Consider the following 19,306-nt stretch of genomic DNA (forward strand, 5'->3'; position numbering starts at 1 on the left):
TATGCTGTCTCCTGTTAATCAAATCGGAAGCTACGCTTGCATCGCATTATAAGCAGATTTGCATTGTAACAGATGGGAAAATTAGGTACTTACCTTGATAATTTTCTTTCCTTTAGTCACAGCAGATGAATCCATTAACTGATGGGTTGTATCCACCTACCAGCAGGTGGAGATAGAGAACACTGAAAGCACATAGTGTTCCTGGATGCCCAGCCCCCTCTGCCTTCAGTATACGAAATTTCCAAAGCAGAGTGAATAAGAAAGGCAAAATAGCATAAAACTTTCCTCACAGAGAACAAATGCCCCTGAACCAGAGCAATAACCAAACAAAAGAGGGACGTTATCAACCTCCTGCAATAAGAACAGCATGTAGTAACTCTGATAGCTTGTCTTCAAGTACTCCTGATGAGGCACAATGTCTGTATGCAGCATCTGTACAAAAACTAAAGTCAGTCAGGGAGGGATCATGGATTCATCTGCTGTGACTAAAGGAAAGAAAATTATCAAGGTAAGAACCTAATTTTCCCTTCCTTGTCATCAACAGCAGATGAATCCATTAACTGATGGGATGTACAAAAGCACTCCCTAAGTAGGGTGGGAACAGGCAACTCCGCGAGCAAGCACTTGCGCTCCAAAATGCGCATCCTGCCGCGCTGCCACATCCAGCCTGTAATGCCGCACGAAAGAGAGCTGAGAAGCCCACGAAGCCAAACGACAGATCTCTTGAAGAGAAAACACACCCGTTTCAGCCCATGAAGAGGACATTGCCCTCGTAGAGTGCGCTTTAAACGCGACTGCCCTGAAAGCAGATAAGCCGAAAAAATGAGTTCCTTAATCCAGCGGACTACAGTGGCCTCAAGACACTGGAAACCCCTGTCGGGGACCTGCCAACAGAATAAATAAATGATCAGAATTCCTAAACTCATTTGATATCTGCAGATATTGCCACAGAGCCCTGCGGACATCCAAAAAGGCGCAATTGCCCAAAGGAGTCTGGAAGCTCCTCCTTAGAAAAAAGGAAGAAAGAAAAATGAGCTGGTTCAGGTGAAAAGCTGAAACCACCTTAGGCAGAAAGGAAGGCATTGTACGAACAGTTACCCCGGATTCCAAGAACTGTAGAAAAGGATCCCGACAGGAAAGAGCCTGAAGCACAGACACTCTTCTTGCCGACGTCACTGCCACTAAAACAACTGTCTTGAGAGTCACATCCTTCTCAGAAGCCCGTTTAAGAGGCTCAAATGGAGATCGCTGGAGCGCCTTCAACACGAGCCCCAGGTGCCAAGCCGGACAAGGCGACCACAAAGAAGGATGGAGATGAAGCGCTCCTCTGAGAAATCGGACAATAACCGGAAGCAGGCCAACGTTGTCACTTGAACTCGAAGGGAATTGAAGGCCAGGCCCTTTCGTGGCCCGTCCAGCAAAAGCGAGACTGTCACCAGTCGGCGAGATAGACTTTGGAGTACACTACGCCTCAAAAGCGCGCCAGATCCAAGCATAAGTCGCAGAGGTAGACCGCGTGCGAGCCTGCAAGAGCGTGGCAATAACCTTATTAGAATAGCCCTTGTCCCTCAATTTCGCCCTTTCAAGAGCCAGGCCGTAAGACCAAAGCGGCAAGGATCTTCCATAGTCACTGGACCCTGAACTAACAAATTCAAAACCCGAGGCAAAGGAAGAGGCGCGTCCACCAGCATCTGTCGGAGATCTGCGTACCACGGACACCTTGGCCAATTCGGGGCGATGAGAATCACCAAACCTCGGTGCAGGCGAATCCGAAGTAGTACTCGCCCTATCAAGGGCCAAGGAAGGAACACATACAGGAGGCCCAAGGGCCAAGGTTATGCCAGAGCATCCAACCCCGCCGAGCGAGGATCTCTCCTTCTGCTGAAAAAAAAACGAAGGACTTTGGTGTTTACGCTTGACACCATGAGGTCCAAGCCTGAAAACCCCCATTTGGCACAAATCTGAAGAAAAACTTCTTCTTCTGCCAGTTCCCATTCCGCCGGGTCGATTTTATGTCTGCTGAGGAAATCGGCTTGTACGTTGCTCTGACTGGCTATTGTTTATTTATTAGGTCTGCCATCTCCATTTGGGCAGCGGAGCCATGGCCCTTTTACTATCCTGGACAGAACTGCATATCCCCTCTAAATACTTAATTACCCCAACCTTATATCTGCTCATGACAGTTTTACACAGAGCAGCAGCAGGCTCCTTAATTAGGAAGAAACCCAGTATTCAGTAGATATAATAATATAAAATGGGCACTGACAAGCTCCATAATCTGAAGGACTCACTGGGATATAAGAAGATAGTTTATTACAATCTCACCAACAGCAGTACAGGCAAATCAGGCATTCATATGGTGGAACAGCTCTTCACGACACGACTACAGCCCTCTGGAGTCCTCTGAAGTCTTCTTTCTGATCTAATACCCCTCAGACTGCTCCCTTTATACTATTTTGGCCCCATTGATTCCAATGGACCCTAGCTTTCTCACCAGGGCTCTTGGCCCTTATCAGTTGATAAGGATGACTTCATCATATTCTCAAGCTCTTAAGTATAAACAAGATATGCTCAGAGCGCATCTTGTGAGATGACTTCACAGGTCATCTTGCTCTCTTCGGCTCCCCCCTCCCTTTGGGTATTCTCATCCTACATACATCTAACCCTCTATCAACTTATATTAGCCAAAACAATTTGCTCATGACTTCTCACAGGTGCCAGTCTCAGGATTGTGGACAAGAGCAAATGCCCCCTCCCTTGCCAGCTCTCAATTACCTCATTTCAGCACTTGCCACAGTGAAATGTAACTGTGTCAAAGGTGATCTCTAATTTTTACAGGCCTAGCTCTCTGGGAACTCATTTCAGCTTGAGCTGCAGTGAAATATATTTTGTATCAGAGATGATTTTTGGATTTCAAGAGGCTTAGCTCTTAGCCTGGGCCATTGGCCTGTATTTTACTGAGAGCAAGGGCTAGCATATTTCTACACTATGTGAGCTGCGGACAGCAGCTCTAGCTGGCGCTCGGCCCAGTCACAGATCTGAGATGCCTCCACAGTCACAGCCCTGCACTGAGTGCCGCCTGACGATTGATGTAGACCACTGCTGTCGTGCTGTCCGATAGAACTCGGACAGAAAGACCCTCCAGCGTCCTGTGAAAGGCCAGAAGAGCCTGGAATATTGCTCTCAGCTCCAAGCGATTGATGGACAATCCTGCTTCCGTGGTGGACCACAGACCCTGAGCATAGTGTCCCCAGCAATGAGCTCCCCAGCCCGAAAGAATGGCATCCGTTATCACCAGACACCAAAACAGAAGAGCTAGTGGTATCCCCCTGCCGCAGCATGCTGTCGGAAAGCCACCAATCCATACTGTGCTGGGCCGCAGGAAGCCACCTTAGTCTACGTTGGTATTCCTGGGAAATCGGAGACCATTGCTGAAGCAGAGCAAGCTGCAGCGGTCTCATGTGAGCGCTCGCCCAGGGAACTCCCTCTATGGTGGCTGTCATCGATCCCAGGAGCTGAACAAAGTCCCAAGCTCGAGGCATCCGTAGGAGCAGGCGGACCCGATTCTGAAGCTTGAGGCGCCTGTTCTCAGGAAGAAAACCAAACCTCAAAGCCGTGTCGAACCGGACCCCCAATACTCAAGAGACAGAGGGGGTCAGGTGACTTTTGGGCATATTGACTACCAAGCCCAGAGTCTGAAGAACTGTAACAACTCTGGCTGTGGCAAGTCGGCTTTCGTCTGCCAAATCCACTCTGATGAGCCAGTCGTCGAGATAAGGGTGAACTCTGATACCCTCTCGCCTGAGAAAGGCAGCCACCACTACCATCACCTTGGAAAGGGGCAGATGCCAGGCCGAAAGGCAAGGCGCGAAACTGAAAATGTTGGCTCAATACCTCAAACCGAGAAACCGCTGATGCGGCGGCCAGATGGGAATATGCAAATACGCCTCCTTGAGGCCCAGAGACTTGAGAAACTCTCCTGGCTGTACCGCCACAATGACGGAGCGCAGGGTTTCCATGCGGAAGTGTCGCACTCCTAAGGCCTCGTTGACTCTGCACAAGTCGAGGATAGGTCTGAACGACCCGCCTTTTTGAGGCACCACAAAATAGATGGCGTATGTCCACAGTGACCATAAGACCATTTTTCCGAGTGGTTTAACCTATATTAACATTAATAGCCAAATACACGAGCCCTAACATGGCCTAACAGAAAGGTTACTATATATTTATGGATAGGAGCCTAAATTTCATCCACCACTTAGCTGCCCAAATTCCCTAGTTTTACCATATTCTCTTGAAACTCTTCAGTCTGCTTGAGATTTATTTATTTGGATTTTTTGCTCACACCTTTTTCAGTAGTAGCTTCTGAAACAATGGAGGGTTAAGTGACTTGCCCAAGATCACAAGGAGCAGCAGTGGGAACTGAACCAGGCACCTCTGGATAGAAAAGCTCGGTGCTCTAACCACTAGGCCACTCCTCCACTCCACTCCTTTCAATAATTCTGTTACATTACTATATTGAAAACTTACCTTGTATAACTATCACTGGTAGAATGATCGTTTCTGAGGTTAATATAGACTATGAGTTCCTTCTAGTGCACCTCATTAAAAATAATTTTTAAAGAATCTACTTTTAAAGCAGGTTTACTTTCCAAGAACACAATCACCACCTAAGGTAAATGACTGCGACCCTCTATTTCAGTAGCATTCTTTGAGACCTACACAATAGCAGCTTAGCGTTCAGGCTAATCTAGGGTCAGACGACAATTATCATTTAGGCTCTGCATGAGTAAAGTGATGTGGTAGCCGTTCTAAAGGTAATAAATAGAAATAAAACAAAACAGAGAAAAGAAAATAAGATACCTCTTTAATTGGACTAACTTAATACATTTTTAAATTAGCTTTCAAAGGTAACACTTCTTCTTCAGATCAGAAATAAACAAATGTTGGCAAATATTAGTGTAAATAAGTGAAACAAAAACATTTCAATGACAGTCTCACAGGAAGAGGGTGGGGTGGGTTAGGTGAGAAACAGGGAGAGCTAGGTGGATGATAGACAGGGAGAGACAGATAGTAGATAAGAGGGTGACAAAGCAGTAGAATTTTATGGTTTATAATGGGCAAGAAAACCCAGATCTTTGTTAAGTTCTGTCTGGTGGGTGTCAAAATATTTCATCATTTTGACTTCAAAGGTCTTACGTTCCTGAATTGTCTTAAAGATTCCTTTTGGTATTCTCACCATAAAATCACTGATGCAGTGTTCTTGTTTTGTAAAGTGCTGTCCCATAGAGATGCCATCCTGGTGGGCACTGACAGTTTTCATGTGATGTATGGTAAAATTATGTATAATCATACCTGATAATTTTCTTTCCATTAATCATAGCTGATCAATCCATAGACTGGTGGGTTGTGTCCATCTACCAGCAGGTGGAGATAGAGAGCAAACTTTTGCCTCCCTATATGTGGTCATGTGCTGCCGGAAACTCCTCAGTATGTCGATATCAAAGCTCCATCCGCAGGACTCAGCACTTAGAGAATTACACCCACGATGGGACACTCTGCCCAGCTCACCACCGCCGAAACGGGGGAGGGGAATTAACCCAGCTCATCCCCACACAAGTGGGGGAGGGGAATCCGTCCAGCTCATCCCCGCGGAGCGGGGGAGGGACACCACACCCGCCGATGCGGGGGGATCTGGCTTATCCTGCAACCGCAACCGCGGGAGGAGCTGACTGACCCTAACACCGCCGAAGCGGGAGGGGTACAAAGCTGCCCTACAGCCGCACGAAGCGGGAGGGAGTGCCGGCAGAATTTATGTCTCAATCCAGCCCCGTAAAACGGAGGGGAGAGGAATGCAGCAGCTCACTGTAACACAAACTCGTCTCAACTCTTGAAGAATCCAAGTGAAAGAACTTGAACACGAAGTCTTTCTGAAATAACTGAAGACTAAACTTGAACCTGAAATGCAACCAGAATAAAAACAGAACAGATATCTGGGAGGGGCTATGGATTGATCAGCTATGATTAATGGAAAGAAAATTATCAGGTATGATTATACATAATTTTACCTTCCATATCATCAAGCTGATCAATCCATAGACTGGTGGGATGTACCGAAGCAGTACTCACCCAGGGCGGGACATTGAAATCCCTGACCTCAACACTGAAGCTCCAAACCGGGCCTCCGCCCGTGCAGCCACAGTCAAACGGTAATGCTTGGAGAATGTATGAGCCGAAGCCCAAGTTGCCGCCTTGCATATCTCTTCCAAGGAGACGGATCCGGCCTCTGCCATCGAGGCCGCCTGAGCTCTCGTGGAGTGAGCCTTCAGCTGGATAGGCGGCACCTTCCCCGCGGCCACATAAGCCGCTGCAATGGCTTTCTTGACCCATCTTGCCACTTCCAAGTATCTGAAGATGACTCGTCTCACATCCATATATTTAAGAGCAGAGTACTCCTCTGGGTAGTCCTCCCTACGAAAGGAAGGGAGACAGAGCTGCTGATTCACATGGAAGCGAGAAACAATCTTGGGCAGGAAGGAAGGCACTGTGCGAATAGTCACTCCTGCCTCAGTGAACTGCAGAAAAGGCTCTCGACATGAGAGCGCCTGGAGCTCGGAAACTCTTCTGGCTGAAGTGATAGCCACCAAAAAGACTGCTTTCAACGTCAGGTCTTTCAGAGATGTCCTCGACAAGGGTTCCAAAGGCGGCTTCTGCAATGCTCATAGCACCAGGTTGAGATTCCACGCAGGCACCACTGAGTGCAGAGGAGGGCGCAGGTGATTAACTCCCTTGAGAAAGCGCACCACATCTGGCTGCGAAGCCAGGGAAGAACCCTTCAGGCGGCCCCTGAAGCAAGCCAGAGCCGCTACCTGGACTTTAAGGGAACTGAGCGACAGGCCTTTCTCCAGACCTTCTTGCAGGAACGCCAACACTGAAGAAATTGGAGCAGTGAAGGGAGAAAGAGAGCCTGCTTCACACCATGCTGCAAAGATACGCCAAACCCTGGCGTAAGCAGTAGAAGTAGAGCGTTTCCTCGCTCTCAGCATAGTGGCGATGACCTTGTCTGAGAAGCCCTTCTTCCTCAGACGCTGCCGCTCAATAGCCAGGCCGTAAGACCAAAGGGAGAGGGATCCTCCATCACCACGGGACCCTGATGTAACCGGCCCTGCTCCACTGACAGCCGCAGAGGATCGTCGACTGAGAGCATGATCAAGTCCGCATACCAGGGACGTCTGGGCCAATCCGGACCCACCAGGATTACCCTGCCGGGATGCTTTGCCACCCGGTCTAGCACCCTGCCCAACATGGGCCAGGGCGGGAACACATAGAGGAGCTCTTGTGTCGGCCACTGTTGGAGAAGAGCATCTACTCCCAGGGATCGAGGGTCCCGTCCTCTGCTGAAAAAGCGCGGCACTTGGCAATTGGCCGATGACGCCATCAGATCTAGGCTCGGCTGGCCCCAGCGCTTCGTGATGTCCAAGAACGCCTGAGCAGATAGTTGCCACTCTCCGGGCTCCAAGGTATGGCGACTGAGAAAGTCCGCCTTGACATTCATGACTCCGGCAATGTGGGCCGCTGAAAGCTGCTCCAGGTTCGCTTCCGCCCACTGGCAAAGACTCATAGCCTCCTTGGCTAGAGGGGCGCTCTTGGTACCTCCCTGGCGGTTGATATAGGCCACAGCCGTGGCATTGTCCGACAGGACCCGTACAGGCTACAACACCAGTACCGGGATGAACTCCAATAACACCAACCGAATGGCTCTGAGTTCCAGGAGGTTGATAGACCACTTGCCTCTGCAGGAGACTAGAGCCCCTGCGCTGTCCTTCCCAAGCAGAGGGCTCCCCAGCCCATCAAAGAGGCGTCTGTCGTGACGACAATCCACTCCGGGGTCACCAGAGGCAATCCTGCAGACAACTTGTCTGTCTGCGTCCATCAGCTCAGCGCCTTGCGCACTGCTGGGTCCACGGGAAGGCGCACAGCATAATCCTCCGACATCGGAGTCCAGCGCAGCAGCAGAGATAGCTGTAGTGGTCTCATATGAGCCCTGGCCCAGGGCACTACTTCCATCGTGGCCGTCATAGAGCCCAACAGCTGCACGTAGTCCCAAGCCCGAATAGGAGAGGCTACTAGGAACTAGTCCACCTGAGCCTGAAGCTTGACAATCCGATTGTCTGGCAGGAACACTCTGCCCACTTGGGTGTTGAATCGAACTCCCAGATACTCCAGGGACTGAGTCGGGCGCAGCTGGCTCTTCTTCCAGTTGATGATCCATCCCAGGGAGCTCACAAGAGCAACTACCCGGTCCATAGCTTTGCCGCACTCTGCATAAGAGGGGGCTCGGATCAACCAGTCGTCCAGATAAGGATGGACTTGTACTCCTTCCTTTAGCAGGAAGGCCGCTATGACCCCCATTACTTTGGAAAAGGTCCGCGGAGCAGTAGCCAACCCGAAAGGGAGGGCTCTGAACTGGAAGTGTCGTCTCAGGACTGTAAAACGCAGAAAGCGTTGGAGAGGAGGCCAGATGGGAATATGCAGGTACGCTTCCTTGATGTCCAAGGAAGCCAAGAACTCTCCTGCCTTCACTGCCGCTATAACAGAGCGGAGAGTCTCCATGCGAAAGTGCCTCACTTTCCAGGCCCGATTGACCCCTTTGAGGTCGAGGATAGGCCGGACAGAACCTCCTTTCTTTGGAACCACAAAGTAAATGGAGTAACGTCCCTTGCCAATCTGATTTTTTGGCACCGGAACGACCGCACCCAGGCGGATCAGGTTGTCCAAGGTCTGCTGCACTGCCACAGCTTGACCGGAGACTTGCAGGGAGAGAGTACAAACCCGTCTCTTAAGGGTTGGCAGAACTCTAGCTTGTAGCCGTCTCTGATGACTTCCAGCACCCACGCGTCTGAAGCTATAGTGGTCCACTCGCCCAGAAACGAGGACAGCCGTCCTCCAATCTGCACTGGGGCGTGGACCAAGGCCCCGTCATTGGGTACGAGACCCTGGGGGAGGACCGGAGGGAGCACCTCCGGGACGGCGGTCTCTGCGAAAGGAATGCTGCTTGGGGGAGAAATTCCTCTTGAAGGAAGAGGGGGCAGGGGAACCCGACTTGCCCGGGCGGTACCGACGGGCTTCCAGCAACCGTCCTCTGGAGGTACCGGGACGAGTACTAGCCCGAGCCCTGACCTCTGGTAATTTCTTGCCCTTAGACGTGCCGAGATCGGTCACGATTTTGTCCAGCTCGACCCCAAAGAGCAGCTTGCCTTTAAAAGGCAATCTAGCCAGGCGGGATTTAGAGGCGTGGTCAGCAGACCAATGTTTCAGCCAAAGCCACCGCCGCGCAGAGACTGTCTGAGCCATGCCTTTAGCTGAGGCTCTCAAGACCTCATACAGCAAGTCTGCCAAATAGGCTAAGCCCGATTCCAGGGCCGGCCAATCAGCCCTCAAGGAAAGATCCGAGGGGGAAGCCCGCTGCACCATAGTCAGGCACGCCCTGGCCACATAGGAGCCGCAAACTGAGGCCTGCAAACTTAAAGCAGCTGCCTCAAAGGACGACCTTAAGGCCGCCTCCAATCTTCTGTCTTGGGCGTCCTTTAGGGCCGTGCCACCTTCCACCGGCAACGCCGTTTTCTTAGTCACCGCAGTGATTAAAGAATCCACGGTAGGCCACAGATAGGCCTCACGTTCACTCACAGCCAAAGGATAGAGGCGGGACATAGCCCTAGCCACTTTAAGGCTCGTTTCCGGGACATCCCATTGAGCCGCAATTAAGGTGTGCATGGCATCATGCACGTGGAAGGATCTAGGCGGGCGCTTCGTCCCCAGCATAATGGCAGAGCCAACAGGGGCTGAGGGAGAGACGTCCTCCGGAGAGGAAATCTTCAAAGTGTCCATGGCCTGTAAAAACAGGTTGGGCAAATCCTCTGGGCTAAAAAACCGCGCTGCAGAGGGGTCATCCGCTCCATCCGAGCGGGGATCTATCTCCTCCAAGGAATCCGCAAAGGACCGTTGGGAGACCTCAGACACGCTGCCCTCATCTACCTCGGAGGAGACAAAGTCCTCCAAGGCCTGGAAATCAACCCGAGGGCGTTTACCTCTGGGAACCTCAACCTCTTTATCAGAAGAGGGAGCAGGGGCAGCGTTTTGCATGAGGAAAGCCTGATGCAGCAGCAAAACAAACTCGGGGGAGAAACCCCCCAGACTGTGCACTTCCGCAGCCTGGGCAACAGCCCTAGACGCACTCTCAACCGGCGCTCGCAATAGCGGGGGAGAGACATGCTGCACATCCAAAATGGCGTCCGGCGCGAAACTCCGCGAAGGAGCCGCGCGGGAAGAACGGCGCTTAACTTTAGCCGCTTGTGCCGTCGCCCAAATTAAGGGCGTTCATGGCATTAATGTCTCCAACCTCAAGGGCGGCCCACGAAGAAGCCGTCCGAGCCGCGTGGCCGGCCAAGATGGCGGAGGCGAGGAGCGGGGGATGGGCGTTTATGGCGGGAAAAAACCGCCACGCCGGAGGAACGACCGGGACATTCATCGGTCACTAAACTGTTACCCATCAAGGGCGAATCAGGTTGTAAAACCCCCGCATCCCCTCTAGAAGCGCTCCAGCGATCCGGGGAGCGACCCTTTGCGCCCTCGCCCTCCGACGCCATATGCCACGAGGAGAAGAATCGGGGAACCCCCTGCCCGCTATAAAAAGGTAAAATTACCTGCTTGCCGCTCCGAGCTGTAACGAACTGGTGTCCCAGTGAGTAGCTGCAATGAACGTTTAAAGAAACGTCGAATTAAACGCCTTTAAAGACGTTTAAAATTTTTTTTTTTTTTTTTTTTTTAAACGGAGCCAGCGGGAGGGGGGAGAAAAGGAGGGACCTGGCACCACCAGGTTTGCACTTGCTCAAAAGAGCCCTCAACCCCAGGCCTCAACAAAACCTAAGGATTAGGCTTGGAGGCCTAGCCAGAGCTGCTGCTGTGTGTGACCACCACCTGCTGAGATAGAGAACATACTGAGGAGTTTCCGGCAGCACATGACCACATATAGGGAGGCAAAAGTTTGCTCTCTATCTCCACCTGCTGGTAGATGGACACAACCCACCAGTCTATGGATTGATCAGCTTGATGATATGGAAATGTAGATTAAATCTCATCTTTAGCATCTGGCTTGTTTCTCCAATATAACACCCTTCTTCACACTGAATGATATATACCACATTTGAAGATCAGCATGTGAAGGATTCCTTTATGTTGAATGTTTTTCCTTTGTGAATGACTTTGGGATCCTGTGAAATGTGTTGGCATAGTTTGCAGCTAGATATATTGCAAGGATGTGTGCCACTCTCTTCTTTTTGAGTTTCTATCAGGAGCCTGCTTTTCACTAGTTTGTGTTTTAAGTTGGCGGCAGTCGGAAGGCCAGCATTGGTGGGGATGGGAATCTCTCTTTCAGTAGTTCATCCTCCTGGAATAGTGGCTGTAGATCTTTGATGATTCTTCTCAATTTGTCTAGCTCTGAGTTGTATGTCACTACAAGGGGGATTGTCTCTGTGGCATGATAAATAGCACAATATGCTTTCTTTCAAATGCTATTTACCATGCACTCGTAATGTCAAAAATGTAGCATCTGGAGTGCATGTTAAAGTTTTATTGTGCACACAGAATCCTAAAACCAGTGCCCCAGTCTCCTGCAATTCACAGCAAAGACTGCAAAGTCCAGCCAGTCCTGTCAAACAAATTACCAATGAAGCCATGAAGCTGGTCTCCAAGAATGAATATTAGCAAAGCATATTAAAGGACCAGACACAAACTGTTTCAGCTAATAGCCTGCATCAGAGGTCGGTTTGAAACATGCACAATACATCCAACAGGCATATAATACAAGTATAAGGTGTGCCAAAAAGCAGCAGCATCAAGTCTCAAAACCGAGTAAGTTGTTAGCCAAAACATAGTCCGTGCTATTGTTGGTGACTATGCTGCAATTTCCCTCTCCTTGTTCTTCCAAAAGAATTGCCAGAACTATGGGGCTACGTGAAAGCAGAAAAGGCAGTAGCTCACATAATTCTCCCCCTCTCCATTCATGCTGACTCCAGATAACAATGACAACAGTAACAGCACAGTATTCACTTTGGGCATGGTCCTTCTCCTCTGCTGCTAAGGAGCAGTGTTGCACTCTAAACCCAAGCAGCAACACAGTGCTGCAGTGTTCAAACTGCAACACTATGGATGATGGTAGAAGAGGGAAATACACTAGCCCAAAGGACTGCAATGTCACAGTCGCTGTCATCCTAACACCAAACTGGGATCAGAGTGGGGTGCAGGGACAAAGTTCAAGAGAGAAAAATCAGTAACAATAAGTGTACTGTTCTTTTTCTCTCCCCAATCCATGATCCCCTCAATTTCCTTTCCTCCTTCTCCACCTCTGAAATTCCCATATCCTTGATCCTTCACCCCCGTCTCTCTTTCCATCCACCATCTTTCCCTATCGCCTCCTCCCTTTTGACAAGATCCCTTTCCCCCTCAAAATAAGAACCAAATAAAACATACAAGAAACAGAAAACTATTTTTAAAAAGTAAAATGCAAATTTACATTAATATAGAAATATATTCAAATATGCAATATAATTACCACATAATTCCAGAAACTTTCTGAAGAAATATCTAACTCTTGCTGCAAAATCTACCCTTGGGCAGTTGCAGGAAACTAGAGCCTGCACCTAGAACTGGTTCTGGAAATTCTCTATGCTAGCCAGTTCAAAAAGAAACTGAAAGGATTTCCTCTACTGGGCCTCCCTCACACCATCTCCAATTCCCGCCTCCCACCTCCATTTTTTCAGTTTTGTTTTGGAGCTTAAAAGTAAAACATCAAATGAGTAACCCCCTCCCTCCACCTTGAGCTGCCTCTCAAACCCTCCACCAGAAGCCTAACCCTCTTCCCAGAGTGTCTGGCTCTTCATAGGTACCTATTATTGTGACGCACCACCCAGAAGCATGGGCAGGTCTCCTCCTCCTAAAAAGTTAGAAGTCCAGAAAAAGTAAGTTTCCATTTCAAAGGGATGGAATGGTTGGAGTTTCATGTGGAGTTGGGGGAGGGGAGGGGCTGGCAAACAGAAACATTTCCAGCTTATTCCTATAATCTAGATAATTACTCACAGAATGTAACTTGCAGAAAAAATTTAGGTCCTGTTACTGAAAATGCATACTTGTGAGTCACCAAGCATCAAGCACTCTCAATGGAAGGAACTACTAGCGGACTGCAACACACACACAGATACATATAGTTGAATTAAATTCAAACAAGAACTAGGACTCTCAAAATCCCTAACCTTAAAATAAGACTTTTACACACTTAACATATTGTGTTATTGGAAGCCACTGTAGGGCCTTCAACCTAAGAAAGATGGAATCGTTAACACTGACATCTGGTCGGCATTTAGCAACAGAACATTGCACAAATTGCACAGCACTTGTTGCAGTATTCAGGTAGCATTACAGTAGTCTAAATTACATAGGTCTAAAAAATGAACTACATACACTCTACAAATCCCGTGGAAACAAATTCAGTGAAACAAGACATAACTTCAAAAGAAGAGACTACAATAGTCATGACACAGGGCTTAAAGGTTGGCAGAAAATCAAAAATCTCTAGGTTATTAACAAATAGAAGACCAAGAATACGTAAGAAACACAACCAACCTACTCTAACCAAAGGAATAAATGTTACATTGAACACATGTTCACAAGAAGTGGGAGTGGCCTAATGGTTAGTGCAGTGGGCTTTGATCCTGGCAACCTGGGTTTAATTCTCACTGCAGCTCTTTGTGACCTTGGGTAATTCACAACCCTCCACTGCCCCAGGTACAAAAACTTAGATTGTGAGCCCTCTAGGGACAGAGAAAGTACCGACATAAAAGGTGTACAGCACTGTGTACATCTAGTAGTGCTATAGAAATGATTAGTAGTAGTAGTAGTAAGTTGGATAATACATTGCAAATCTACATGGCTTCTGAAATGTTTCATGCACCAATATTTCAAGGCAAAGAATAAGATTTTCTGTAAAAATGATGAGTACTAGTGTTATATATTACACGAGGAGGCAGTTTATCACCACAGTAAAGATGAAATAATTCTTATCCCATAAGATGGTAGACAATGATGCAGAAAGAGTTTCAGAACTCTGCAGACACAGCAATTCAACATGATTGCTGACGAGCAGTTGGCAAATCAGAGCAATTTTATTTTTTCTATATGTAAACATAACGCACTCACCAGAAGACAGATTCTCCTCCTCGACCAGTCCCCAGCGGGTCACCAGTTTGTATGATAAAGTCCCGCTGTAACCACCAAAAACACAGTTTAGTTTAGTTAATTCAGCATTTTGCTATGTCACCTTTCATAAAACTAATAACAAAATGGTTGATATAATGTACAAACAATAAAGAAGCAGTTTAAAAATTTGCAAGGGATAAAAACAGAAAGATAGACTAAGGGATAAATACCAACCAGTAAACGGACAAAATAAACAAATAAAACTGGTTAAAAAAAATATGCTGCAGCAGATTAATAAAACTGGGAAAGAATAGGAAGCAAATTAGCTCGATGTGTCCAGAGCATCTACAAAGGCATTAGCAAAATTGAATGCTTTAGGCCTTTTTTTGAATTCAGCATATGAAGTCTCCATGCTATTGTGGAATCCCTGGTTCCTCCTAAGCTTCATGAACCACTTACTCCATCTACTCAAAAACTTTTCCCGGTCTCCTGGGCCGTCGCAGATGACGACCCAGTAGTGAGAATAATCCAGCCTGCTAGCCCTTGGAGAACTTGCTATTTTATTTCCATGAAAAAGCAGAAAAGGTTGCTAATTCGTGTAAGATACGTATCCATTTGGATTCTGCTGACACTACAGAAATATGGACAGATTTTACACATGTCGAATCACAGTAGGTTAAATAAGCTATTCTGGCATTAAATAACTCTAATGGTCCGCTGAACTCTTGCTCTATTTCAGTCTTGAAAGCCTTTAATCAGATTTAGCTCCTTTTATGGCGATTATCATTAACAAAGCATTTTCAGAAGGAGAAGTACCCGCTTTATAAAAGCAGGCAGCAGTGTGACGTTGTTAAAAAAAGCCTTCTTTGGATTCAAATAAAGGTGAACATTTTCCTCTTATTTTTAATGTAATTTTTTTTGCTAAGGTTATGGAGAAATTGGTTTTATATCAATTGTCATATTTTGTGGAACAACATCATCTACTGGACACTTTTCAATTTGGTTTCAGATCCAAACATACTACTGACATTTTATTAATTGGATTTTGATAGAGGTGAACATTTTTTTTTTAATATCAGATGTAGCGGCTGCATTCGATACTGCGAATCATGCTCTATTAACTGAGTGGTTAAAATCATTTTCAATTTCTGGTAAAGTTCTGTTGTGGTTTAAATCTTTTTTTTATCGATAGTCATTTTCAAGTGAATCAAAATTCTTCTAAATCAGATTGGATTACAGTGAAGTCAGGCATACCACAGGGCTCTTCCCTATCTGCTCTTTTGTTTGTTTGTTTCCAGTTTGCATATTATTAGATAATTTTAAGGGGTCTTTTACTAAAGATTAGCTCAAATTATCTGCAGGAGGGACCATTTTATTTCTAGGGGCCCTCCTGCAGATAATTCAAGTTAATCTTTAGTAAAAGACTCCCTTAGGTATTAGCTATCGTTTATTGTGGACAATCTTAAGCTTTACATGTCTTTACTATCAAAGGTTGAAAGAGGAGTTAAACTGATTGAACTTTATCTTAGAACAATACAATCTTGGATGAATGCCAATGGTGGCTCCCTGATCATAGAGAAAACCTAAATTCTGTGGTTGTCTCATTTAGGAGAAAAATGTCCACTATCACATTTTCAGTTTGAAAATGCCTCTCTTCCTATCTTGAATTTAGTGAGAAGCTTAGGGGTCATTTTGGACTTTTCACTGTCATTTATGCAACAAATTGCTGCTGCCATCAAGACTGTATTCTTTAAAATACAATTAGTAATAACACTTAAAAAGTTTAATCTCTGCAGAAAATGTTTGTTCTGTGATGCAGAGTTGTGACATGCCTCATTTGGACTACTGTAATGCCCTCTTTTGCAGTTTTCCTCAAACATCTTTGAGGGTATAACAGGTGGCCCAAACTTTTGCAGACCAGGTAACTGGAAGTTTGAGTAGACGGGATCATATTACTCCACAACTTATTAAGCTCTATTGGCTTCCTATTGTTTGGCGCATTAAGTTTAAAATTTTACTATTAGTCTTTAAGGCTTTACATAATGAAGCCCATTAACTATTGGGACAAATGTCAAGCAGACATTGTGATTTGGCATATTTGCATAATAACTGTCTTACTTGATACACTGAAAGAATGAAATGCAGACCAAATTCTGTCAGCTTGCAAGCAAGAAGATGACTGATCATGTTGATTCAGGAAATGCTCAACGGAAGAGGGGGAGCTATATAATTCCTATCTAATTTTAATTATTTTCTGTTCAAAATAGTTTGTCAATTGATCTACTGAAGGCAGGGATTCATTAATGTTAGAAATAGATTGAGTGTTAAATAAATTGTTAACCAAAGAATATAATTTCCTAGGGTTAACGTTTATTTCACCTATAAACTTTAAGTGCTTATATTCTTTTAAGAGCTTTTTCCCAAAGAATCTGTTGGTCAATGGTTCTACCTTTAGTCCAGACTCTTTTTTGCCGTCTGCACTTACACTTCATTTCTAAAAGAGAGATAAATTCAGGGATATAAATTTCTTATTGGGTCTAGATTTTACTTTTAGAAAAGCCAACTCATCTAGTACTCTACATGTATCGTTCCATTGTTGTATAAAGTCTGTGGAAGGAGCTGAGATGAATGAGCAAGTTAGTTATTTGATCTTTAGACCAGAAACTTTCTGGATCAATTTTACTTCTAGTAATAAAGGTAATAAAGTTTATTGGCTATATTGGGACAACTTATAGCTTCTTTCCAATTAAGTTTGAATATTAACCTACTAATGATCTAACCATGGAATAGGAGACCACTGAGGTTCTGATATAAGAACGTTTGTGGGCTCGCTAAATTTAGTTGCTAATATATCTAATTCATGACCTTTGGTATAAGAGGACAAACTATTAAAAACTGAGAATCGCCAAATACCAAGAAAATCAAGGAACTTTTGTATTCTGATTATTAGTGTCTTCTAGACGTAAGTTAATTTCTCCAACCAAGTTTTTAAAAGTTAAGAGGAGTGTCTCATTGTATGGTGTTTCTATCTCAAATAAAAATATGGAAGAATGGGCATTCGCAATTCAGTTGGTTGGCATGGTCAAACAGTAAGTTCTGCTTGTGCTAACCATATGGGAAAATTAGGTTCTTACCTTGGTAATTTTCTTTCCTTTAGTCATAGCAGATGAAGCCATTACGTATGGGTTGTGTCCATCAACCAAACAAAAAAAGTGGGCACAAAACCAGGAGTCCCAGAGACTGGATCACAGTCTCTGGGACTCCTGGTTTTGTGCCCACTTTTTTGTTTGTTTTACAAAGTATCCGTGGGTCTTCTTTGAGTTCTCCACGCTTTGTGGATTCTCTATTGTGTCCATCAACCAGCAGGGGGAGATAGAGATCACTCAACTTTTCACAGTGCCTCATGGCCAGCCAGCTCCACTGCCTCTTCAGTATTTGAAGCTTCCAAAGCAGTATGGCAAACCGCAATGGGAATAACATGAACTTTCCTCACAGCGAACGATGGCCCCTTAACAAGGGAATGAACACATCCTCCTGGAGGGAATAAACTCGTCCTCCTTATTGTATAACTGGAGGGGATACACGCAACCTCCTGCAGGGAATAAACTCATCCTCCAAAACATAAACTGGAGGGAATAGACTCATCCTCCTATAAGTGAACATGAATCCTGAAGACTGTTTTCCAACTTTCTCCCAAGGAAGGCACTTCAGGAAACAAGAACAGAACCTGAAACAGATTCACAGCATACAATCATACAGGGAGGGCTCATGGCTTCATCTGCTATGACTAAAGAAAAGAAAATTACCAAGGTAAGAACCTAATTTTCCCTTCCTTGTCATCAAGCAGATGAAGCCATTACGAATGGGATGTAACAAAGCAATCCCTATATAGGGTGGGAACAGGTCACACCACGCGCTAGCACTTGTGCTCCAAAACGCGCATCCCTCCTAGCAGCCACATCCAGCCTGTAATGTCGGGCAAAAGAGAGCTTAGAAGCCCATGTAGCTGCACTGCATATCTCTTGACGAGAGAGTGCTCCAGTTTCAGCCCAAGAGGAAGAAATCGCTCTAGTAGAATGCGCCTTTGTCCCTCAATTGCGCCCTCTCAATCGCCATGCCATAAGACCAAAGCGGCAGGCGTCCTCCATGGCTACCGGGCCCTGTGACAACAGGTTCGGTACCAGAGGTAAAGGAAGGGGAGCCTCCACTAGCATCTGTTGGAGGTCCGCATACCAAGGCCTCCTGGGCCAATCCGGGGCGACGAGGACCACTTCTCCTGGGTGCAGCCGAATCCGCAGGAGCACGCGCCCTATCAAGGGCCACGGAGGGAACACATATAGTAGGCCCGGAGGCCAGGGCTGAGTCAAGGCATCCAACCCTGCCGCGCGAGGATCTCTCCGTCTGCTGAAGAAGCACGGGACTTTGGCATTTGAACTTGTCGCCATAAGATCCATTTCGGGCTTGCCCCATTTGGCACATATCTGCAGGAATACTTCGTCTGCTAGTTCCCATTCTGCTGGATCGATCTGATGCCTGCTTAGATAATCGGCTTGCACGTTGCTCTGACCTGCAATGTGAGCTGCCGACAGAAACTGAAGATGCAGCTTGGCCCAGTGGCAAATCTGTTCGGCCTGCGTGGCCAGTGCTCTGCACTGAGTGCCGCCTTGTCGATTTATGTAGGCCACTGCTGTCATGTTGTCCAACATCACTCTGACAGCCAATCCTTCCAGGGTCACTTGAAAGGCCAGAAGCGCCTGAAACACTGCTTTCAACTCCAGGCGGTTGATGGACCACTCCGACTCCTTCAGCCCTTCAGGCTGGCATCTGTCACTACTAGACACCAATCGGGGAGTGCCAGTGGCATTCCTCCCCGCAGCATGCTGTCTGAGAGCCACCACTCCATGCTGAGTCAGGCCGCAGGGAGCCAAGAAAGTCTGCATTGATAATCCTGAGAAACTGGAGACCATCTTTGAAGTAGGGAATACTGTAGAGGTCTCAGGTGCAATCTCGCCCAGGGCACCACTTCCAATGTGGCTGTCATCGATCCCAGCAGCTG

General features: G+C 46.8%; 1 protein-coding gene across 1 annotated transcript in view; it reads right to left on the bottom strand.

Annotated features, from left to right (window-relative positions):
• PPIL4 (peptidylprolyl isomerase like 4) overlaps positions 1–19,306 on the bottom strand; it is a 160,581-nt gene that overhangs the window by 125,961 nt on the left and 15,314 nt on the right. Inside the window, exon 3 of the mRNA XM_030198052.1 lies at positions 14,251–14,315. Within this exon, the coding sequence (XP_030053912.1) occupies positions 14,251–14,315 (65 nt within the window). The remainder of the gene's footprint in view (positions 1–14,250; positions 14,316–19,306) is intronic.

The sequence above is a fragment of the Microcaecilia unicolor genome, chromosome 3, assembly GCF_901765095.1.
Source record: "Microcaecilia unicolor chromosome 3, aMicUni1.1, whole genome shotgun sequence".
NCBI lineage: Eukaryota > Metazoa > Chordata > Amphibia > Gymnophiona > Siphonopidae > Microcaecilia > Microcaecilia unicolor.